General features: G+C 35.1%; 1 protein-coding gene across 1 annotated transcript in view; it reads left to right on the plus strand.

Annotated features, from left to right (window-relative positions):
- EFHC2 (EF-hand domain containing 2) overlaps positions 1-25,605 on the plus strand; it is a 49,579-nt gene extending 23,974 nt beyond the window's left edge. Inside the window, exons 8-15 of the mRNA XM_026713651.2 lie at positions 5,418-5,583; positions 6,375-6,517; positions 7,803-7,999; positions 9,457-9,590; positions 13,018-13,215; positions 14,148-14,240; positions 21,218-21,323; positions 24,349-25,605. Of these exons, the coding sequence (XP_026569436.2) occupies positions 5,418-5,583; positions 6,375-6,517; positions 7,803-7,999; positions 9,457-9,590; positions 13,018-13,215; positions 14,148-14,240; positions 21,218-21,323; positions 24,349-24,444 (1,133 nt within the window). The 3' untranslated portion in view covers positions 24,445-25,605. The remainder of the gene's footprint in view (positions 1-5,417; positions 5,584-6,374; positions 6,518-7,802; positions 8,000-9,456; positions 9,591-13,017; positions 13,216-14,147; positions 14,241-21,217; positions 21,324-24,348) is intronic.
- The last annotated feature ends 852 nt before the right edge of the window (positions 25,606-26,457 follow it).

The raw sequence follows: 26,457 nt of genomic DNA on the forward strand, positions 1-26,457 counted from the left end.
GTCATAACATGACCAGGCTCTCCCCATGAGTGCTTTAATTAATTAAGTAAATAAATGCAGCTTCTAAGGAGAAAACAGTTTTGAGTGGTGTTCTGCTCCAAACATGGACTTGAATTTTGACTCCTATTTTATTCTTCAGATGAAGTAAGAATTAACCAGCCTTTTTTTAACTGATTCACTTTTTTGTTTATTCAATGCTAGACAAACTGGTGTCTGACTATCAGATTATATCAGATTGTAATAAAACTTGGTGATGGGAACTCTATTAGAGAAACAACAGCCATTGCAAAACCTAAGTTCAAGTCCTTTAAGTTTGAAATGATTTCTCTTGGAGAGTTAAATGTGAATTTAAATAGCCTGCTGCATTGAGAATTATTATCTATACCAGTAAACTATTTGTTTGAGCCTGATCATCTCTGCATTTTTTTTATTTCTACTGGGCACTCAACAACCGAAAACAATGTGTTAATTATGAGAAAGATTTATTTTCACATCCTACCCAGCAGCAATGCTTCTGAGAGAATGAGAAAAGCAACAGAAACAATTGCTTCTTATTTATTAGAATCTGCAGACTAGAGCAACAAAAATATCCAAGTAAATGAGTAAAATAAATGCATTTGAGAGATTAACACAATGTATTGCTTTCAGCTTTCAGCTTTCAGTTTCAAGCTGAGCTTGTTGTCTGCAGTTGCTGGTGCGAGGGAAGTAGAAGAACTGGCTTTCCATTTTTACTATTGTTCTCTTGGAAGAACCATTTAAATGTAGTTCCTGTTAGCCCAGCTTCAAGAAGTGCACTAGGTGGCACTGTTGGTATGCAAGGAAGATCTTAATCAGCCATCTATTTGTTATGCAAGTCCTGAAATTCAGATTCAGGAAGAAGATAACTGCACATTAGAAAAGTGTTTGTCCTCAAGGAAAATATCCCATTTATTGTTTGAAATATGTTATGTTATGTTTATACCTCTTGGTATAAACAACATAATGCAAAGAAAATAAAAAGCAGTAAGCAAAAGAAATTGAAGTCAGGAGACAAGAAAAGAGAAAAAAGAGCTCTTTAATTTATATAAATCCTGTTCAGTATAACTTCACATCTTTCAGTCTTGGGAAGCTATTCTTTCTTTCACTATGTTCATTTACTGATTCATGCATTGTCTTTTGTTTGTCAGATTTCTAACCTCTCTCAGTCTACACCAGCTCTATTTAATCACAATTTTCTTGGCCTTCTTCCTTTCAAGCCACTCATTTGTTTTGTGATTTAATCTTTATTTATTCTCTTTACTTGACCAAACCATGTCATGTACTTCTTTTGTACTGGGTATTAATTTTTATATTCAATCTTTTCTCACTCTTTTGGATATCTTTACTAATCACATTTTTAATATATCCAAACTTAATGTTACTCAACTATAGAATCCCCAGATATTTGGAGGTTTCATCCTGATGGCTCCTAATGGTTCGATTTCAGTTTCTAATTTTCCATAAAACTTCAGATCATCCACCTAAAGCAGATGTGAGAATTTATTATAACTTTTTGCTGATTTGTATTCAAGATTCGATTTTTTTTTCAAAATCACTGAAAGTGGGATCGCAGCAATGACAAATAATAAAGGTAATAATGAGTCACCCTGGAAGATGCCTTTCCTAATGTTGACAAACCCATATTTTTCATTTCTAATCACCAGTTCTGCCTTCCACTGCTTCATCATTTTTTATAGACATTCTAATGTTTCTACTGACACCAGTTGTTTGCAAACATTTGATAACCCTATATAATAATCAAATGCCTTGTTATAATCAATCCAGACCATATGAAAATTTGCTTTTTGCCTTTTGAAATTCCCCAAAACAATTTTATGAGTCAGAATTTGATCTTTTGTGTCTCAGCTTTTCGTTTTATTTCCTTTTCTATTGGAAGGATGTTATTTTCTTCTAAATAATCTTTCATTTTGCCTGCCATCATGCTGGTGAGTAATTTAAACATTGTTGGCGAGCATATTGTTGGCTCGTAGTTTCCTAGCATGTCGTTGGCCTGTAGTTTCCTTTTACTGGGTTGTTTTGAATCAAATTAGGCTTTGCCAATTATCACAATAGTTCATTAGACTGTTTAACTATAGTTTGCTAGTCAACTATTTGAGCCAAAAGCTATGCAATTGATAATTTCCAGGAATTATCTAATTTTTAATCATTTTCACCTGATTTTTAACAATTTCTGCTCATATTATTGGCTCTTCCATTTAATTTGTAGTAAATTTATTTTCAAATTCTTTTATCCAACTTGAATTCTTTTTGAGTTTCCCATATGTCTTTCCAAGATGATTGTTTCCTTTTTAATTGGTTTTCTGCTTTCAGAATTTCTGTTGCCATTTATACTTCAGTAGAATCACTTCTGGTCTGATTGAAATTGGTGATTTTAGACTTCCAATGTGATGTTGTAATGTGATTGGTGCAGGGGAAAGGGGCTCTGCATCCCCATGCCGAATCCTCTTTGTTGAAGGGGTTCCAAGGGGCTAAAGTCACCGTGTAGGGGTGACAGATAAGGAAAGACACCTGCTGGTCATGAAGAGCAGTGGCTCTCCTGCTGGACCCAGGGTTTTTCCCTCTTTGCCAAGGACGAAGACGAGGCGACCAAAATGGCCACCGCAAAGCTGGGGCAGCCGAAGAAACTAAGATTGTGCAGGAGCAGAATCAAGTGGACAGTGACTGGTGCTGGGTGAGGAGACTTTTGAATTTTGTCTAGGATTTACCCTAAAAGAAAATTAATCCTGAAAAAGAGGCTCTCTGGAGTGCTTTCTAGCGGCGACTAAGAGAGGCAGAGAAACACAGCACCCTGAAAGGAAATCACTAAAAGCTTAAAATATAGAAAGACTGGATGTTTAAATCTTACTGGCAAGACCTAGAATAGTCATTTTAAAATGCTGGACAATTGACTGGCTTTTGGATATTTTGTTTGAAACAATTTGAAATAATACTTTTAAAGTGGATTTTTAATGGTGATTTTCAACCTGAAGGTGCCATCTACTGGTGAATGATATATTCCATGTTATACTCCAAGCATGATAGCAGCCTGGGAACCCTGATAAGAAAGAGTGACACCTGGAGGTCTGCTATATTATTTACTGCTCTATACTTACCTACTTTATGGTGACCAGAGGATCAACCTTGAAAACCTGGAGGATAATTAGTGGAATGACCTTTGTATATTGGAACTATCTAGCAAATTAAAAGGTGGATCTAAGAATTATTGGGAAAATCCCCTGGATTGTATAAATGGAATTCATTGACTAACTGTGTGATATAAAGAACTATAACTACTGTAATCCCTGATGGACAATACTAAGATTAAAAATCTGCTGGCTTTGGGAAGTCAAAAAGAATAGACTCTGGAGTGGTGACATTGATAGAATATTGAATATTACTTGGACTTTTTAAAACAAGGCAAGATGGCCCATCAGGAAGAATTGGAAACAGAAAGAGAAATTATGATGTTACTCCAAAACATTTATGACAGGATGATGAGGAATTCCAGGGAGATAAAGGACTTATTGCATGAAATAACTGGAAAGACTGAAAATGAGCAGCAAAGAACAATGAAGCAAGATAATCAAACCCGGGAAATAAGGGAGATAACTGTAAGCTTAGAAGATGAGATAGAGCAGACGACACAACAAATAGAACAATGAGAAAAGGAGGAGAGACTTCAAAGTTTGGTGAAATAAAATTGGGAGAATATATATTAGGAGATAGAAAAATGGAAATGAAAAAATGGAAAGATATTTTTGGAAAAAAGAGGATTTGGCAGACCTATGTGTGGACGGGCAGTGAAAAATAGTGGGGTTGGAATAGGAAAGATGTAGATAAGGACCCAAGGGAAGAGTATGGAAGGCAAGTCAAAAAGAGAAGAAGTGGAATTTCCAAGAGAATGAGAGACGATGAATAGGAAGGATTTTTATTAAAAACCAATTGGCTGTAACAAAAATTAGAATAGGGAAAAAATAATAATAGGAGAATATTGTTATGCATATTTTTACTTAATATATTTAAAATTAATGTTAGAGGATAAGATCAGATTTTGAAAGAGGATCTTTGCTCAATATGCTATTACTATTAGAAGGATGTAGCAAACACTGAATAATTGAAAAAGGAAGGATTGTGTGTTAATACTGATATGTATAATTACATTAGATTATGTAAGTTTCAATAATGTGGTAATTTTTATCGGTATATTTTTATACCAAAATGAATGATACTCAGACCCTACACTGTCCATGAAATGATATGTTTAAAAAGAAAAAAACCTTTACATTAAAAGAATGAAATAGGTTATTTTATTTCAGTTGGATGATCTATCCATCAGTGTTCCCCACTATTGTTGTTTGCTGCTTTATGATTTCTAAAAAATTGATTTCTTCCATTTTTCTTGTGCTAAGACAATATTTTTTATTAGATTTATCTTGTTCCTTACATTCTTCAGGTTTTACTCTTTCATATTCTTTAAATTACTCACATCTGATCTTAATTTCTTTATTTTGATCTCCACTCTGATCTTCCACTTTGGGATTGCATTGTGATTTTACTTTTGATATTCAAGTTTTCTATAATTACCACTGCTGTAATGTAGGCAAACTGATTGGTCTGTTTGATACATATTATTTTAATCTTTGCAAGGGTCTTATTCACATCCTTCATTATGGGTGCCAGATCTTTTGGGGGCATTACTTTCAATGCAGATAATTTTGTCTTTTTACTGATAATTCTGCATATGTCATACTGTTCTTTTTTAATCCTTGTTCTCTAGGGGAGTGGATCAATTCATAGGTTGGTTCTGATATTTTACATAATACAGATATTGTTATTATAAGTAGTGATAGTAGTTTTGTTAGTAGCAAAACTGCCTGACTCCCAGTAACTCTTTACAAATGTATAGCTATAATATAATAGGTCCTTGGTGCTCTTTGAGCTTGATTGTTTTCTTGCAGACGTTTTGTTGCCCAAACTAGATAACATCATCAATGCTAGTAGGATGATGTCCATCTTCTAGAATAATGTATAGTTATTGTTAGTAATGTATAAGTTTTTCCTGTCTATAAAAAATAGCAATAGCACTTAGACTTAAATACTGTTTCATAGTGCTTTTTAGCCCTCTCTTAGCAGTCTAAAAAGTCAGCATATTGCCCCCAACAATTTGGGTCCTCGTTTTACTTACCAGGTAAAAGAACAGGAAGCAAAGGGAACTATCAATGGTGATCTGTAGGAAAAAGTTTTGCAAAAATTTCTGTTTAGAGAAATGTCTTATTCTTAAAACTTATACTTATCCCATGATTATTTTATTTCAATAGATGTATGGTATATATAAAATCTAAGAGCTAATATTCTAGAACTAGTCTGAAATATGTTGATTTGCTACTTGTGTTTCACAGAGGATTTTACTCCAGTTCCATACAAGACAGCACCTTCTTTGAAAATAGAAAGAATGATTCCTCCATACAATGGTTTTGGATCTGAAGAAGACTCTCTTTGCTCTTGCCTTAGCTTACTTCCTAAACCTCCCCAAAAGGACTTCAGGAAATTCATGGAAAAAGACAGGTATCTGAATAAAAGCGATATTCGGAACCCCTTTTCTCCATTTGAATGAGAGACAGGAAGAGATAGTCATTTTTTTCATAATTACAAATGGGCAATTGTAGCAGTCATATTTCTGTCTGATAGATAACAAATCGTATTAAAAAAGTTTTTATTACCTAATATTGATTTCCTAATATATTTTCATTAATCTCAAATATGAACCATCATGATCCATTTATCTTTTCTGGCCTCTGTAATCATTTATATATCCTATATCATGCTCTATTTTGCAATGTAGTCTGGGATTTACAAAACAATTTTTGAAATTAGGACATCTGGATCATTGTATACTGCATGGATAAGTTTTGTGAATTAATGGAGAAAGCCTTGCTATAGAATTTCCCCATTTGAACTCTTTCTTTATAGAGGACAATTACAAAACAGTATGATTCATGACCATCTCCCCAAAACTTCAGTATCTTGGCTTCTCTAGGAAGCATTCTTAATAATGGGGTATGAGAGTGCGCTTAGTGCATTTGAATAGCATATGAAAGACTGGAAGCTTTCCTAGGAATATTTTTTGAGCAATCAAACGCCTCTTTTCAAAGATATTTATATTATGTAACTATCCCTAAACTCTGAAGGGCTCTAATTTTATCACACTGCAATGCACTTCTCATAGTAGTTTTGGAGGGTCAAGATTGAATTACTATAAATCCTGACTATGGGATGTTTACAAATTGAAATTATCTGTTTCCCCAGGAAAAGAGAAAATGAACCAATTTTGAAAATATTTTCTTCTGCTTTTTCAGACAAGGCCTTGAAAGTAATATTTTGCGGTTCCTTGCACAATATATTACTTCTGATCCCATCGCTAAAGATCGGAAGTTCATTATTTCTTATTTTCTAAGTGATGACACAATATCAGTGTTTGAACCTCCCCAAAGAAATACAGGTAAAAAAGTAATTCTATTACAAGCAACTCTGATAAAGAACAGGATAGAGATTGTCCTTACAACTGTTATTGGGATTGAATTTCTGTCACTAAGTGATGCATCACTTAGCAAAAGCAAACCTTGCAATCCTTGTTTTCTTTGTTAAATGAATCTCACAGTTGTTATAGTGGATATAAAAGTCTACACATCCCTCTTAAAATGTCAGTTTTTGAGATGTAGAAAAAAATCAGACCAAGAAATCACTTCAGATTTTTTCCACCTTTAATATAATGTATAAGCTGTACAATTTAATTAAAAAACAAATTGAAAACATTTAGGGGTGGGGGGAATAAAGTAAAAATAAAAAACTTTACAATAATATGGTTGTATAAGTGTGGACACCCTCTTATAAATAGGAATGCTTTTGGTGGTATGTGAGCTCTTATTATTTGGTCATATATGTTTTCATGGTTTTGGGGGAATGAAATTTTATCATATGTATATACAGATATATAGGCAAATGTTTTCAAGTTAAAGATGTCAGAGTTATATTACATCATTTATTTTAAAAACATGGAATCTGACAATGGAGGGAAAATACTGATTATATCAGGCATGAGAAATAGTCAAGAGAATTATACTCAATGACTGGAAATGTATTATCAAAGGCTGGTTTTAAGAAATCTGTAACATTATTATTTTAAAAGGCTGTTTTTTCTACTAATTAAAAAAATGACACAATGCATTGCATTGGCATAGATTTCATAATATCTTACAAACACATATATAGTATGTATAATCTCACACATTGTTATTAAATTTAATGTTAATTTTCCATTTTTATTGTATTTTTTATTTTATTTTTGTTTAGATATTATAACTTCATATATTTATTGAATATGTGTATTGATTTCTATTTTTTTTTACTTTGCAATAAAATTATAAAATAAAATTAAAATCATCTGAGTTAATATTTTCCTAACTGCTTATGAATCCAGCCTGGTGTAATTCTAGTTTCTCCCAAAGGGATGGTATGATTCTCAGTCTCTCATGAAAACTTCTAAAAATTGTGAGTTTGATCATTGTGGTGAAATAAAAGAAGAATGTTGTTTGATTATGTTAACATCGTGAATATAGGAGGAAATCTGGGGCAAGGAGGAAATGAATGTTAATGATTATTACTTGGGCTTGGCTATGGAGAATTCAGTGTGAGTGAGCGAAATGTATGAGTCTTGTTTCATTTTAATGTGTATTTTATGACTTATATTCAAAAGATCTAGTGTGCTCATGGTTTTCTCATTATAGGAGTAATTGGTGGGAAATTTTTGGAAAGAAGTCGCATTAAAAAGCCTGGGCAAGAGTTTTATAAAAGTGAGCCATCTGAATACTACACAGCTAAGGACCTGTTTGTTGGAGCCAAAGTGTGTTTCCATGGCCATGTCTTTCTTTTGGTGGATGCTGATGAATATGCTTTCAACTACATGGAGAAGCATACAAATGAGGCAAGCTATGTTTGCTAATGCTTATTTGTCTTCGAAGGCATATGTGCTTTTATTATTTTGCCTAAATTAGGATGACTCTGAAGATCTTTCTTTATGTGTTGAGGATCAAAACAGCCATCGCTGTTTGATTTTGTAAAAAAATAATATGCTCTATGAGTAATACATGCTACATTGTGAGTTTGATAAATGCCATGGGGTTTATTTAGTGCCTGAGGACTGAAGTTTGCAGACTGATTTTTCATAATGTTCCAATCCTACCTTTGTTTTAAGAAAGGAATAATAATAGTAACAAAAAGGGAACTACTTGATAAGTCCTATATTATACAAATTTATTTTCCCATACAAAATACAAAGGAGCTAACGCTAATCAAATGAAATCCCTAAGAATATTTGATCATTTTTATGACTGCTTGTTTGCTATAGTATTCATATAATCTGACAAACTGTCTTGCTTTTACAGTAATATTGCCTGGATATGTTTTGTTGTCTTAATTCTTCACAGAACAAGCCAAGAGTTATAAAAATACTAAGTTTCTAAAATACCTTCTCCCGAATACTTGGGGGGGGAAGGTGGGCTTCAAGATGGTTTTTGATTTTTGAAATGGTTTGCCATTGCCTCCTTTCTAGTGTTGACAAGAGTGGCTGGCCCAAAATTACCCAGCTGGTTTCATGCCTAAGGCAGGATTAGAACCAATACTCTTTCAGTTTCTAGCCTGATGCCTTAACCTCTCCATTAAATTGGAACTCCACTAATACTATTGTCCATGCTAAAACTCAGGAAAGAGCAGTGGTGAGATACAAATTGAAACTGCTTGCTTTCCATATAAGGAAAGTGGGAGAGTACGTGTACAGTATATTGGCACATGACTCTCTGAAGTAAATCCTGGCATTCTGAATTACGTAGGACAGAACCGACTGGCTATCAGGGTTCTGACAGATACCCTAATTCATGAGCCTTGAGCTAAGTTTAAAAAGAAATCCAATTATTTATTAGGAGCAACATGTTGTCATTTTCCCAAAAAGGGGTCTTTTGCAGTGGGCTCTGCCCTACGTAATTTACTGCCCACCTATGATTCTGTTTCCCCCCCCTCCTCTCAGGGTGTGTCATAAATCACATTCTCCAATGAAACACTTTCACGGGCTGTAGAAAACATGCCTCTCTGGCTGGCTCTGTAAATCTGGGACACAATCTGGAGAAAGGTATGCATGGAATGTGCTTCTGGTCATAGCAACTGAACTGCTCCATCACATCTCCCCCCCTTATGGCAACTCGAGAGCAAGCCAGGAATGCTTTACAAGTTGACACATTCTTCATAAGTGGTAATTTGGAATTTAATTTAATGGATATATGTCATAAGAAAAAAATAACTTGATGTCATTAGAATTCAGTCTTGCACTATATTAGGTTAAAGGATATAACAAAATCAATGTTGAATCTCTCTCATCTTTTTTTCTAGTATGCTATGGCCAATATCAACATAATCCTGAACAAATTGAAAGTTATAGGAGAACCTCGGTCAAGAGAGATTAAACAGATTTTTGCAGCCGCTGATCCTCAGAACACTTACATGATTGATTATGATGAGTTCAGGTAGGATTCTAAACATCCAAGCAAATAGAAATTTATTTCATTTAAATTTTAATACAGCATATGTGAATTGGGCTGAGAGAGTATTTGACCCAAACTCACCCAGCTGGCTTTCATGATTGAGGCAGGACTTGAACTAACTCGTGGTCTCCCGGTTTCTAGCTGGGTGTCTTAACCACTAGACTAGCTAATCAGGCTTTTCCCATTGACTTTGCTTGTTGGAAGTTGGCTGGGAAAGTTACAAATGGTGATTACAGGATCTTGGCACAGTGCGTTTGTCATAAATACATGCCAGTTGAGTTGAAAAGTGCCTGAATTTTAATAACATAACTATGGGAACAGTGCAACAATTAAATATGTGACAACCAATCATATATCACTTTTTTCAGTGCCGTTGTAACTTCAAATGGACACTAAATGAATGGTTGTAAATCAAGGATTACCTGTATAGAATTGTATTCCAAGGGAATCAGAGATTTATCAGAAGATATTTGATGAATCTATATTGATTATGCTGCTATAGTGAAATAAAGTGTGAAAGTCATGTGTGAATATTATTGAAACTGTGAGGGTTCCTTTTTATTGGAAAGTCATACTGTTCTTGAGCAAATGTGCAAAATAAATCTTTATAAAATAATTGTCCCCTGTTAAGAGTTAAAACAATCTTATTTACAAATCAATACCTTTCAGCAAGACACAGTGCAAACAATTTATCACTATTGGAATACAACTTCTAATGTAGGAATGCAGCTTCAGTTATTGAAGTTGACCATTGTTTGGTTTATCATTCCTTACCACTGCAGAGTTTTAAGAAAACTAGAACTTTGCTTCATCCCTTTTCCTTAGAAGTAGACAGAATAATTTTGGAGACAATACCATCTCCCAATCACCCTGATTCAGATGTTTTGTTGTTTATGATTCAAAGAAAAATCATTTGAAGTGATCCAGAGAAAATAAAAGATTAAAAAACTGTTCCTATCCTCAAATGTGCACAATCTAAATATCAGTAAATAATATATAGTTTAGGATTCCAAATTCAACCAGTGAATTGCGCAAGTTTTAAGTGTTATTCTTGGTTTATTAAACTTGCATCTTTATCTTTATTTGCATATTATAATTCCATATATTTTATCAATATTCTGAAAAGCAATCCTAAACTGAGTAGGTATAAGTTCAGAAATTAACATATTGCCTTGATAATTTTTGCATCTTATTATTTTATGACACTCATGGTGAAAAACAAGCAGTATAATGTGCAGCAAAAAATAGTCAATACTAATTTCAGCAGTATTTCATTTTAAGTAATTTTGGATCGGATTAATGCCTGATTTGACAGTCAAAACTTTCTAGAATGCTTTGCAGGATGGCTGTTTATGGACTATCATATTCTTTTTAAATGGTTTCTCAGTTGGGTTGAGCTTTAGGAATGGAGTATTGTGGTTGCTTTAATCCTATCTGGAAGATCTATCTCAAAAATTCTGGGATTTTTGCTGGGCCCTGTGACCTTTAGTTGTACAATACTTATCTTCTGTGCTATTTAATATCTGTGTTAAACCACTGGAAATGATCTATAACGTTTTTGCTACAGTGCTATTAATTTGAAGAGTTCAAATGGCTGTGCCCCTCTTTTTCAATCTATAAATTCTTAGGAAACTGAAAAAGTGGTGGTAGTTAGGGGATAGGTATGGTTGAAAGACTAAAGTTTAATTAGGACAAAGGTAAGTGTTTCAAATAAGGAATTATTGATTTGGAGAGGGATTCAGTTACTATTGGATGGAGTAATACAATTTGGACCTTCCATCAGTTTAGGCTTATACTTCAACTGTGACTTTAGTTAAGAGAAATGGAATTCATCTCAGTAATATAGCCTATATACATATTTTTTATTCAAAAAGTTCAGTTTATACCAAATTTAGAATTTTGTAAATTTATTTTTATTGGAGCTGAACAGTCAGATTGTATTACACTAATTCAGGACCAGATGCATCAGTCGACAGTACATTACAAGGCACTATTGAAATACTAGTACTTTCTTAAAAGCGCTGAAATTATTGGAGTGAGGTTAGTTAAAAGTCCACACAAAAATCTGCTTATGTTATTTGTTTACTTTCATGTTTATTAAAATCAATAGAGTTGAGAGGGGTAGCAGTAAAATAAGTGTTATCCAATAGAATTTCTTTTCTTTAGGTATACAGATATCACTATCAGTGATTGCTTATAATAGCTTTTAAAGCATAGTTGCTCTCTGTGTTTTGAGGTCTGAATGTTTTCCTCAAAGAAAATTAATCAGTGTGCTCCCTATCTGAATAAAAAGCCATTGTGAGAAATTTAGTCCAGTAATATATTAGTAACGAATATTTTTAAGCAAAATACTGCACACTCTCTCATTGTGCATTTTAAACTAAAAACAGTTTTTTAAATTACCAATTCTAATCCAATTTGTATTTGGGAAATTAAGTTATAAGAACTAAAATGAATAAATATATAATAAGTAAGCAAGCAAGCAAGCAAGCAAACAAATACATGCGAATATATGTAGGTTACTGTTGAAGCTTGGTGTTCAAACAAACCAGCCATCAATCCATGTTTGCACATCATTCATAAGAGATGGTAAAATATCTAAGGCAAAAGATTACAAAAGGCATATTCACTCAGCAGCCAACACCCAAATTAAAAGGATTAACACCAGACAAGCAATTAAGCAGTAAACAATACCCTAAAGAAACTAAATTGAAGAATACCTAACTCCATCAACACTGTCAGGGCAAGTATGCTGTACATATATAGGGAGCAAGCCCTACACACAGTAACACTGATGATGTTACCTAGTCAGGTAATGAAATTTCTGCAAGCAAACAACAAACCTCTTAGAACAACTAGGATGCCACAAATAAACAAATACTTTTTGTATTGCTACATGCTTCCTTCTTTATAGAAAACCAAACATGATACTTTTTACACAATAGTCATAAATATGTTTTAAGTGTCATGGGGGGGTGGCTCACATGGTAAGACGCTGGGCTTGCTCACCGCTGAGGTCAGCAGCTCATCAGTTCTATTCCCGTGAGCAAATAAATTGCGCAGGGACAAGAAAGGAGCCTCCCCCAGCATTCAGGCATCCTATGGGTAAAGATAACACTGCCCAATAAAATCCCTTTCACAGAGGCAGCCAGCCACCTTGGTGATCCCTGGCTAACACGTGCCATATGCTAAATAAATAAATAAAGTGCCATTGTGATACACATAATATAGACATTTTCCACTCCATTATAGAAATAGATATTCTTTCATTTCTGCTGGCATTAGAAAGAGCTGTATTTTATTGCTGGATGATACACACCTAACATTCTGTATATTATACATATACTATTCTAGAAATGCCATTGGATGGATGGATGGATTAATGTTTTATTTTACTTTTCTTTTTTAGAAATGTGTTATTGAATATCTCAGATGGAAAATTATCAGAACATGAAATTATGACTATTGGGCGATATTACAGTGTAAGAGAGGAGAATGAAATGGATGCCACTTATCTTCTGGCAGTGTCCCAGGAAAATCTGAAGAAAAATAACTTTGAAAATTTTGGCCAGCTGTTAGCAGCCTTGGCATACAGTGATCGGGAAAAGTAAGACCTTCTTTCAATATCAAATCTGCATGGTTAATTCTTATTAACCCCAATCTAATAAAATAGGAGCTGTCTTTCGCTCATGTCAAGTCAATGTGTGTTGTGGAAAGTTTAAGTCTTCTACTCTATGTTGGATTGGGCGGATGAGGAAGGAGCGGACCCAGGATAGCAAGGAAATGTAGCGTCATGCATATTTAACACTCTATATCTCAGAGGACTGACATTGGAAATAGTTTTCTCCATGTCAGCCTTCCTGACATGGGAGAAATGAACAGAAATCACTCTCATTCCTGCCACCCTTCCCATTTAAATTGGGCATCATGGATTACAAAGAACTAATAGGGAAACTCTCAGAAGCACAGTTACAGTGGAATAATCACCCTTTCTTCATAACTATACTTCATCACTCAGCCTAAGTGATTAGAGAACAATTGTCAATGGCAACCCTTTGGGTATATAAGACACATGTATGCATAATATAAGACCTTCATAACTGTAATCCATTTGGATTTATCAATACACTGATTTAGATAACTGAAGGTTTTTTTTTTTAACTTTATATTGAACCAAAGCAAAAGTTGAGACTATGAAGGTACTCCTCCCCCAACAAATACATCATATAAGTGATGATATATTATTTGCTAATGCCTGACTTGGGGATGGTAAGATGGGAGGAGTCTTGGCAGGAGATTGTTGGTGGGGGAGCCAAGTAACTGCTTGGTGAACATCAATTTTCTCTAGGGCTCAAAACCTTTAAAGACAGAGGATCAAAAGAAATAGCTGGCACATTTGAACAAGTTTTCCTTTTCCTTTTCCATCCTTTTTCCATTCCTTTCTAGCACAATTCTAAGCATTCTTTTAAACTGTGCTTAATGATTGCTCTTAATTCCAATTTTAAAATTTAAAAAAAGTCATTACTTTTGTTTGTGCAGATGTGGACTGCTGGCCAGTGACAAGTGCAGGACTGTTTGCAAATCCTTCAGGCTACCATTAGCAGATGATCTTCTACGTGCTTTACTGGCTGCGTAAGTCATAATTCCAATGTAATAATATGAATAAGAGTTAAAGAATTTTTCTTCTTCTTCTGAGAGCCACATTCCTTTTCTGATAATGTACCAGAGGCTGTTTCAGGACCATCTCTTTTCTTTCTATCTGTCCATCAACCTCTTCTTCCTCTTCGTTGCCTATTGGGATCAGGACACAGGGCTAAACTACTTGATTGGAGAATATTTTTTTAAACACAAAAAAAGGCCCAGAACCACATAACATTTGATTGATCTTAATATAAATGCTTCAGGCAACATGTCTGAGATGTGATGCTGAAGTAATTCCATTGTAAACTACTAATTTTTATTTTGAAGTAATTTCAATGAGAGATGGACTTTGAAAAGAGGAATGACTGCCTGTGCTAGCAAGCCATAAGGTTCCTAGGGTTCTTGCTCCTGTCCTCCAGTTATGAGAATCCTACCTCGTCTTAATCTATTCAGCAGGAAACATCTAAACCTTCTTGTCAAAGATAAGTCACTTCAGCACCACTCTAAGGAAAAAAAGTTTAAAAATGTGAAAATAGCAGGAATGGAAATTTCATTTTCTTGCTAAAATATATATCCAAATGTTCAGCCTCTCTAAACAACAATAGATGATTATTTGGAAAATGGGAGAAAAAGAAATATTAAGGGAAAGCAACAGTCCACACTTACAGAAAGGTTTCCAAGCAAACACATAAAAACTGGTCCCATGATTCTCAGGAACTTATTGTTTATGTTTTATTGAAACCAGCAAGGTAATCAATGTTTAAGACAAAATGGTGAGGCTACCATTTATATCTTCTTCTGTCCCAGATCTGTGGGAGAGTCTTTTGCACTCTTACAGGGTTCAGTTCCTTCTTTTAAATCAGAGATTGATAGGGAAAATGAAGAATCTACTATATGTCTAAAGAAGATTTCAAATGATGCAAATTTCTTTCCAAAACTGAGAGGTAGTCACAGCCAGTTTATAAAATAGTAGCAAAATATACAAAACTCATTTTTCTTTAAGTGGGAATGGAATTACTGATCATGTCATCCCTTTAACTAAAACCCCTTTTAATTCTGAGAAAAACTATTAACAGATTAACAGAGTTGGAAGCAACCTTGTACGTCATCTAGTCCAACCCTTCGCCCAAGCAGGAGACCCGACACCATTTCTGACAAATGGCAGTCCAATCTCTTCTTGAAAGTGTCAAGTGATGAAGGTCCCACAACTTCCAAAGGCAAACTGTTCCATTGGTTGATTGTTCTCTCTGTCAGAAAATTTCTCCTTATTTCTAGGTTGAATTCCTTGTCTGGCCTACTGGTGCTTTAGAAAATAGCTTGACCCCTTCCTCTCTGTGGCAGCCCCTCAAATATTGGAACACTGCTATCATGTCTCCCCTCGTCCTTCTCTTCACTAGACTAGCCATGCCCAGTTCCTGTAACCGTTCTTCATCTCCAGTCCCCTAATGATCCTGGTTGCTCTTCTCTGCAGTTTTTCTAGAGTCTCAACATCTTTTTTTATAGTATGGTGACCAAAACTGGATGCAGTACTCTAGGTGTGGTCTTACTAAGGCTTTATAGAGTGGTATTAGTACCTCACTTGATCTTAAGTGTATCCCTCTGTTAATGCAATTTAGGATTGCATTGGCTTTTTTGGCTGCTGTTGCACACTACTGGCTCATATTTAACTAGTTGTCCACTAAGACTCCAAGATCCCTCTCACGGTTACTGCTATTAAGCCTGATTTCACCCAGTCTATATGTGTATTTTTGGTTTTTCTTGCCTAAGTGTAGGACTTTACTTTTCTGTATATTGAATTTCATTTTGTTAGATAGGGCCCAGTGTTCAAGTCTGTCAAGATCCATCTGGATCTTGAGCCTATCTTCTAGGGTGTTAGCTATTCCTGCCAGCTTAATATCATCTGCAAATTTGGTAAGTTCCCCTTCTAGTCCCTCGTCTAAGTCATTTATCAAGATATTGAAGAGTACTGGGCCTAAGACAGAACCTTGTGGCACCCCACTGTTTATTTTCCTCCATGTAGACTACTATTAAAGATTATCGTTGAGTATTGTTTGTCAGCCAGTTGCGAATCCATCTAGTGGTGATGCTATCTATCCCACTTTTTTCTAGCTTACCAAGAAGTAGGTTGTCTACTTTGTCAAATGCCTTGTTGGAGTCTAAGTATATTATGTCCACAGTATTTCGCTCGTTTACTAATTTAGTCACTATGTTGAAGAATGAAATAGGATTGGAATGTTAAATCTATTCAGTTTGGATGAAATGGCAATCTGCAAGCAATTCTGCCCTTTGTATTGTTTATATTCTAATGTTGTTTCTCCCCAGAGATTCTTTTGCATATTAATGCTATTTTCATTTTGACTACAGCCTCGTTATATCTCTGCTTAATATTTTTATTATTCAGATGGGTCATGTGTGTATATTGCACTTTAATATGTTAGCAAAGTTGAAACAAATGAGAATATTGTTTAGAAAAATGTGCTATTAATACAGCTGCTTCAGAAGAAAATAAACAATGTAAAAACAGCTTGAATGAAAACGAGGCCTCATTATTGAACTTGGGCTATTTCGGCTGAAATTAGTGCAAGTATTAAAGCTATATATCTCTCATCACCTATTATTTTGAGCATACTATGTAGTGGGGGATATTCAACTCTTCAAGGCAACCCAATTTGGGTATTCATTCAGAACACCAAAGTGCTGTGATGCATGAGATAACTGTTGGCTTGTTACATTTCAGAAATCTCCCTTGTACACTGTGTGCACAATTATTAGGCAAGTGAGTATTTTGACCGTATCATTTTTACACATATTTTTCACTTCCAACCTGTATAAACTTGGATGCTTAGTGGATATAAGCATATCAGGTGATGTGTATTTATGTAATGAGAGAGAGTGTGGCCTAAAGAGATCAACACTCTATATCAAGGTATGCATAATTATTAGGCAGCTTCATTTCCTCAGGCAAAATGGGCCAAAAAAGAGATGTAACTGACTCTGAAAAATCAAGAATTGTAAAAAATCTTTCAGAGGGATGAAGCACTCTTGAAATTGCTAAGATATTGGGTGTGATCACAGAACCATCAAATGTTTTGATACAAATAGTCAACAAGGTCGCAAGAAATGTGTTGAGAAAAAAAGACACAAATTAACCGCCAAAGATTTAAGAAGAATCAAACGTGAAGCTACCAGGAACCCATTTCCTCCAGTGCTCTCATATTCCAGAACTGCAGCCTACCTGGAGTGCTCAGTAGTACAAGGTGTTCAATGCTCAAAGACATGGCCAAGGTAAGAAAGGCTGAAACCCAACCACCACTGAACAAGGCATATAATTTGAAATGGCAAGACTAGGCCAAGAAATGTCTGAAGTCAGATTTTTCAAAGGTGTTATGGACTGATGAGATGAAAGTGACTTTTGACGGACCAGATGGATCTGATTTGTGGCTGGATCAGTAATGGGCATAGAGCTCTACTTCGATTCAGACGCCAGCAAGGTGGGTACTGGTATGGGCTGGTAGTATTAAAGATGAACTAGTTGGACCTTTTGGGGTTGAAGATGGACTCAAAATTAACTCCCAAATCTACTGCCAGTTTTTAGAAGACACTTTCTTCAAGCCAGCGGTACAGAAAACAGTCTGCATCTTTCAAGAAGACTATGATGTTCCTGCAGGACAATGCTCCATCGCATGCATTGAAGTACCCCGCTGCGTGGCTAGCCAGTAAAGGCCTTAAAGATGAAAGAATAATGGCATGGCCCCCTTCCTCACCTGACCTAAATCCTTTTGAGAACTTATGGGCCCTTCTTAAATGGGAGATGTACAGTGAAGGAAAACAGTACATCTCTCTGAACAGTGTCTGGGAGGCTATGGTTACTGCTGCACAAAAAGTTGATCTGCTGCTGAATGGAAGACCTATGGCTTTATTGAAAAGAAGGGTGGCAATATTGGTCACTGGTGGTTTGTTTTTGAAATGTCATAAATGTTTATTTGTAGATTTTGAGTCATTTATTATTCTCACTTTAACAGATGCAAATAAATGACTGAGATGGGCAAATTTTCATTTTTCATTTAGTTACATAATAATTCTACATACTAATAGTTACCCAACTATTGTGCACACATAGATATTCTCCCAAGAAAGCCAAAACCTCATTTTTAGTTTCTTAAATATTCAGGTTTGAGGTTTATTAATATTTTGGATTGACCGAGAGCACTGTAGTTATTCAATAATAAAATTAATCCTCCAAATACAACTTGCCTAAATATTGTGCACACAGTGTAGAACCATGGATGACAAAACACTAAGTTTAGCCCAAGAGAATGCTTTTTTATACAAGATGGAGAAAATATTAGTAAAGTAGTAAAGCACTTTTTAAACTATCTCTTAGTAAAGTAGATTGGTAAAGGATTAACGAAGTGGCTAAGTGTTAGAACAGTGAGGAGTCCTATTTATGTAAATCCATGTTGGGAAATTGCAGCTTTATTTCTAAAGTATCTCTCAAATCACAGCATCATCAGGAATTATGTTAGAAGCCATAATAATTCAAATCTGAGCCCATACATTTCTTATAGAAGAAGAAAGTTTTTTAGCTAGGACTTAACCTTAACTGGATTTGAGATTCATTTCTAAAGATTAATTTTAGCCAGTACTTTAATTGGAAAAACTTTATAGGAGCCTCCACAGGGGATTTATGTGCAGAAGCACAGTTAATATACACCAGGGGAGTTCTTATGAGTTCTAGTTCAGGTTCTTAGTTTCATTCCAAGCATAGGATTCTGTTTCATGAAAGGCAAGACTCAGTTCTGAATATAGGATGACACTTTGAATATAAAGATTAATAGAGTTTTTTTATTTCTTCACAGGAAATAATCTTTATCTGAAATGTCTAATGAGTACTAAAATGCTAGTGAAAAAATTGGTTCCTTCATAAAATAAAATAATTTCAGGGACTTCACCAGAGTGGCAAATGGATAATTTTGGCAATTTTCTGCATATTCATCACTTACAATACCTGGTCATGAGCATTAAAAAGAGGAAAATAAACCACTTTAGTCTCTCTATTGAATGGTTAGAAAGTTAGAACAGCTAAAATCCTGGAATGAAAAATTATCTCTGTTCTCTAAATCAGTAATAAAAGAATTGTATCCAAGGAGAATTATGATAAATGTATTGAATATTTAATATGAGTCCTTTGTATAGATAATATAGAGGAATACAACATAACTTTTTATCTCTGTGTGTGTTATGTGTATATATGTGTATACACACATACATACACACGCATGCTTATATACATATATCAGTATATGTGTATGTATAAAAATCTATCTAATCTATCTATCTAGATCCTGAATGAATTCCACAATGTTACAATTTTACAATTACAATTACAAAACCCATTAATTTGTTATATAAAAGCTAAACTTTCTCTGAATTAAATATTATACATGTGTTAACCTGAAAATAATCCACAAATTTCATATTATGAAATATAAAATGGGCCACAGGAATGTATTACATCTGAAACAAAACCAATAATTCAGTTGCCATGGTTATTTGATAGCAATTAAGGAAGAGTGCCTACAGAGTTTCCCACAATCTTATAGCATATTTATTGGAATCTTTTTTAAAAATTTGATCCAACAACTTGAAAATTGAAGTATGTTCCCAGTTATTTCCTGAATTATACAATAGCACTTTTACAGCAGTGGAATGAATATGCGCTGTTTGTTCAGATGTTGAGTATAAAATAACTTTTTTTTAATAGAGAAAGTCCATCTCTGTGTGCTGCAGTTGTTATTTTATCTAACACTATAACAACATTTATTTCTTTAGCTTTAGGCTTATTACTCTTACTTTTTTTCCTTTTTTTTTCCTGAGCCAAACAAATACTGAAAACACAAAAAGCTAAAAATCTATTAATTAAATTGCAGATTGTTAATATAATGTAGCAATCCCAATATTTCTCTATAGGATGATTGCCCCTAATCTTTACTGAAATAATACATGTTATTTCAAAGCACACATGTAAAATTGGTTTAATACCGGTTGAATTTTATTGAATGTATTTGCTATTTAAACAAAGGTTTGGGAATTATTGTCCTTTCAGATTTAATCTTTTAAAATATGGTCATTTATTGGCTCAGTATTTCTGTATGATAAGTAGTTGTTTTTCACAAATGGGAAGAATAAATGTAATAATGTAAAACACGTTCATGGCAGTTGACCAGATTTCCCATCAGCAAACAAAATCAGGAATATTACTTGAGTTAATTTGTTTTTGTTCAAAGGCCACTACCATAATTTACTTCATTTTGATTTTGTTGGCATTTCATTATCTGTTCTTGTAATACATAACTGATATTTCAGTCTTTCTTAAGTAAAAGGAGAATTCTACCATAAAAATAAATTTCTGTCCACTCCTTGTGGTCAAATTATTCGAAGAAACACTCCATGAATGTGCACCTGCAAAGTAAACTCTGCCACAAACAGGGGGCCTTTAAGCTTTTACATAAAATACTCAGACTCTTGGAATTTAGTTTCTGAATTCTAAAAAAGCCTCTTAAGTATCATTGCCTCACTGACAGACCAGTCCTCTCTTGTGACAGCTACGTTTTGAGGGCTAGAGGCCTATGTCAAGATGGTGCTTTGCTAGTTAAATCGGGAATAACAAATTATCTAAGAAATAATAAAAGAAAAACAAGAGGGCTCTGTAAGCAAGCCTGTCTTAAAATAGGGAGATGCTTTCACTTATGTACATATATAATGAATATTTGTTTGCTTATAAGACATAAGTGAACACAGGCTAAAACCACGAGTCTCTTTTTCTCCTTACATTTCTTCTTTTTCATGAGTTCCAGCTATACTCCAAAGATACTTGAATTATTCATTATATCAAAATAAACAATAGGTTAAACCAAATGATAGAGGGAGAGCTAAATAATGAATATATGCACACAATCTGTATTTAGGTGTGAAGATTGCAAAGAACATGTAAATTATAAGAAGTTGGTTGATGGGCTGAACTGGAGAGAGCATCCAATTCCAGCTTTCCAAACCATCCTGATGCCGTTACAGGTAAAGTAAAATATGTATCCATAAGTTTCCAAAAATATAAATCATGATAGTTCAAGTTCTCAAACAAGAGTACAGAATGGTTTGGCTTTACTGCCCAAACATTGCTACTATTTACAAGGAATTTCAGTTTTAATTTTGCACTAGACAACTTGTAACCCTTTGGGTCATCATTTGAGAGATATTTCCTTACCAGATTCCTCAGTACCTTCAAAAATGGCAGAGCTTCTAATGTATTTGAAAGAATACTTAAAATTTCAAGGAGATATTCAGAGATATATGCCTGGAAAGTACCCCTGTTGAACTGTATAGCGCTGTCAGACATCAGGAGTTGATCATAGGAAACATTTTATGACATTTTGTATTGTATCATAAAATGCTTTATGATAATTTTTATGTCAAAAATGTTTCATAAAATTTGTAAAATTTCAGTTGCACATATGTCATGGATTTAGGACAAATTCTATACATCAGCTCATTTGGGTACCTTGGTTGATAATGTTTTCCCTATGCTGCACCCTTTCACCCAATTAAAGTTTACAGGCATGAGAGTTTTAGTAGCATATAGATTTTAAAACTTATTTATTTTGGCTTTATTACAGTATCTTTCTCTCTGTGCTGGACTGTTAATTAGCTCTACGTGATATTAATGTTTATGGCCTCTACTTGTATACCTAGTTAATTTATACTTTCATAGGCCCTCCATTTTAAAGGTAATAATCCTATATAGTGAGGATCATGCCCACATAAAGTAGCTTCTCTTTCCATATCTCTGTTGATTTTAAGTTGCTGATTTTAAGTTGCTAGCAGGCTTAATCAGTGTGTAAACCAGGCAAGATTAACTTAAGTTGATTAAGAAAACATATGTTAGGTTGATGAAGAGGTACCCAGCAGATTGCTTTGTTCCAAAAACTATGTTGTAATTTTGGATGTGAAGGTCTATCTATGATTACTTCAATCTGTTCAAACCAGGTCACTAGAATGCAAACCAAAACATGTCTAAATATTAACTGAGAATGCAGCCTACCAGATCTTATTTAAAATTTCTTATATCTGCTACCATAATATCATGGCAGTGCATCACATTACATAAAGATATAAATAAATAATTATTCAAGTATTAAAAATCACCTTCTACTTGATGAAATATTAATGAGTGTCAGATTTAAGCAGAAATGAAGTGGCCTAGATTAACAAAAGATATGAAACCGATAACTGCAGATTAGGAATCTTTAATTTGCATAACTTTAGTACATTTTCAATCTCAAATTCAGTTTACATATTAATTTCTTTTTAAAGTCAGTATGAACACCCGTATAAACTTTCATGCTCAGCAGCCAGGCTATCAGCATCCTGACAACTGCCTGGCCTTGCTACGGCAGCTCAAGAAATCCCTTTCTAGGATCCCATGTGGCTGCTGGCCTGCTTCTCCTTGCTCGCCGCAATAATGGAGCAAGAGGTTGAGCAACATGTGAGGTTCTGGATGGGGTTGCTGGAGCTGCTGCAAGACGAGGTAGTTATCAGGATGTTGATGGCCTGGTTGCGGGGCGCTCAGATAAGCCGGTGGAGGGCATGGGGGGGAAGTTCCAAAACCCCCACCTTGTTTCACCACCCACCACCCACCGCCTCGCTTTGTGGCCACCGCACTAGTGTGTTGCTCAGCCTCCTGCTCCATTACGGCAGCGAGCAAAGAGAAGTGGTGAAGAATGAAGTGAGGTGGTTGGGGGGGCAGAGGATGAAGCAAGGCAGTGGGTGCAAAGCTGCCTTACCCGCCCCACACTGGGTTACCCGAGGGCCCTTCAGCCAGGCCACCTGTGTCAAACCTTCAGCCCTCCAAACCTCCCAGGGCAGCCATATCCCTTCACTAACCTGCTTTCCAGCTCCGTTCGCTGCTGCAACGTGCAGGGCAACAAAAGTAGTCTAGGTACATGGTAAAAAAAATAGTTCAGACTTTCCAACTTCTCACCAAAAAAAAAAAAAGATCTCACGAAGTTGGAAGGGCTGAACTATTTTTTTTTTACCGTGTGTCCATAGACTACTTTTGTTGCCCTGCATGTGGCAGTGGAGAACTCGGTCTATGTGCACATGCCCCCCCCCACTTTCTTTGTGCACATACGCACACTGGGATGGCATGGGCCGAAGAGACGCGGCCAATCCCTTACAGTTTCCAGGATGACTGTATGGGTTGCATCTGTCCTCATCACAGGCCGCATCTGACCTCATTGCAGGCCAGATCCGGCCCGCAGGCCTTGACTTTGACACCCCCAATTTAAAGTGTAGAAATCTATTCACTTGCCCCTTGATATTTTCATTTTATTTAATTATCACGTTTAGAAACTGCACAGAGGAACTATGCAAGGAGGAAATAAAAATCATACTGTTTCCAAATTAAACATTGCATCACCCAGTTATTTAATAATTTGTATTCTACTTTAAAATAGAACATACATAATGTGTCTTCCTTATTAGTATTTTTCCAGGGAACTCTATCTGATTGTCTTGTTCTCATTTTAATTTTTCTTGGATGGAGATCAGTCTTTCTCCAGAAGAATATTAGATTGAGGAATCCCACTGGCAGTCTGTTTGTCTAACAGAGCATTCCCCGCTCCCAATTATTAAGAAGATTGGCCAGCACTGTCCTTTCCCTAAGCAGGCCAAAGAAATATACAGATAGTCATGATGTCAGGGAATTGCGCAGCTGGCGTCCAAATGAGGTTGAAATGAACTTGTAGTTTTATGTAATTAAATACATTTTGCATCTATATTTACATCAAGAAAGATAGACACATCACTACATCATGAGTAAATCATCAGGTAAATCAAAGAGCACACAAAATAAAAAAGCAGAAAAAAAGGGAACCCCCCCCGCCTCCATCTGGAGAGCACTGAAAATTATAATGCAAATATGTGGTGTATAGTTTTGATAGAAACAAAACTGCAATGCTTGCTAGTATTCAACATCATTTCTAGTTACTGTCAATTTCACATTGCAGTTCTATACCTTCTTACCCTTTGCTTATGCTTTCAGTATGAAGATCGATGGAGTGGGGAGCCACCAGCACGTCCAGTGAAAAAAATAAAATACCTACCATTAATAGAAGATGTCTTTGGCAGCAAAGATTAGCCTTAGTCCATACATCATACTTCTTATGGATAAACATTGCAATTTTCTCTTTCTCGACAGTTACTGCATATTTTTATTTAAACAAAATAAAAGAATCACAGCTACAGATTTTTGGGGGGGATGTAAGTTTTATATTTTATTTTATTGTAGAAATATAATACACATACTTTGTAATTCTTTGAAAAGCTTATAATAATATAAATGTATCTTTATTTTCAGTTCTTACATATGGAATGGATGCTATATAATTTAGAATTTTGTTCTTTTCCACTTGAACAATCAAGCTGGTTCCCTTTGTTTTTTCAAATAAATCCTTCCAAACTTTGGGATTAAAGCCTGGCCCTTTAAGAGTTGCATAGAAGAGAAAAATTGACTAGAATCTCCCACCCTAGCTTTTTAAGTGTTGTTAATCAGTAACTGCAATTTAACTTCCACATGAAAAGGAATGGGAAATGTATATTGGCATGTCAAAGCTAAATAATAGTTTGAATGACCCCAGGCTTGTTCTATGATTATAATAAGATAATCTTTTTTTTTTCAAAATTCCCAATTGATAGTTAAAAACAACCACAGGAAAGTGTAAGAAATACCAAGAATAAAAATCTATTGATAGCAGGTCACGGATGTGCTTTGTGAAGATATGGATTGCTCATGGAGTAAGTTTAATAAAATGTAAAACATGTTTTGTTCTAAGCTGTCTCATGACAAAAGTAACTATCATTCTTCATCCTATTTTGTTAAGAGATGCCTTATGCTTCTCTTAAATATAGAATATATTTATATGAGAGATATAGATAACAGATATGGGCACAGAGATAGAGATGTAATAGGGCGGGCAGGTCTCTTACAAGTGTGGTACAGTTCTGTTTAGCCAGATTTTGTTTGAGGGACAGATTTTGTTTTGATATACTTAAATACTATCTCAGGAAAAACATTTACATGAGTGATATAATTAATAACAAATTTATCAACCTATTTGGAACCTTTCTATCTTTGTTATAGCACAGTAGTCTGGTAATAGTGAGACATTCATAATCCTTTCTCCCATTTCTTTCTAGCCTATTTTGGAATACCAAATAATTCTCCCCTGTTGGAAAAGAATTTGAATAGATTTGTTAATGACTAAAATAAATTTGTAATAAAAAAATTGTACATTCCTTTAACTGTTGTCTTAAAAATTCTCCTCTTTCTCACAGGAATGCATGTCTTTGCTTTAAATATGGACATTGACAGCAATCTGAACAAAAAGTCTTTAATACAAGATATTTTCTTTTTGTTTGGAAAAAGGAAAGTGATTTGTGAAATAACTGGAAAGATTTTTTTAAAAATACATCCCAATTCAGAAACATCAATACATTTTGTAATAGTTCATGACTTTATTGCTCCAAATAGGAATGTGCCAAGAAATTCTCATATAGAAATTTTCATTTATAATATCCCTAGACTTAACAGAACAGAATAACAGAGTTGGAAGTCTTCTAGTTCAACCCCCTGCTCTATATCGGTAATGGCGAACTTTTTCGGCACTGTGCCCAAAGAGCAAGCACGTACAAAATGCAACATGCGCCCCCATGCATGTACACATAGCCCCACACATGTGTACCCCATGCAAGCGCTCCACCCCTGCGCATGCACCCTGCCCCATGCATGCATCCTGCCCCCTGCGCATGCATGGCAGAGACCCAAAGACCAGCTGGCCAGCAGGAGGTGCATACATGTGTGTGGCAGAACCAAGCTGGGGCAACAGTGTATGTGCCCACAGAGAGGCTCCTGCGTGCCATCTGTGGCACGCATGCCATAGATTTGCCACCACAGCCCTATATCATTCTAAACAAATGGCTGTCCAGTCTGTTCTTAAAAACCTCCAGTGATGGAGCACCTACAACTTCTGAAGGCAAGCTATTCCACTGATAAATTGCTCTAATGGTCATGAAGTTTCTCCTCAGATCTAGGTTGGTTCTCACCCTAATTGGTTTCCATCTATTGTTTCTTGTCCTGCTTTCTGGTGATTTG

This window comes from Pseudonaja textilis, chromosome 7, assembly GCF_049901715.1.
Source record: "Pseudonaja textilis isolate UNSWEBS1 chromosome 7, rPseTex1.2, whole genome shotgun sequence".
NCBI classification, from domain to species: Eukaryota; Metazoa; Chordata; class Lepidosauria; order Squamata; family Elapidae; genus Pseudonaja; species Pseudonaja textilis.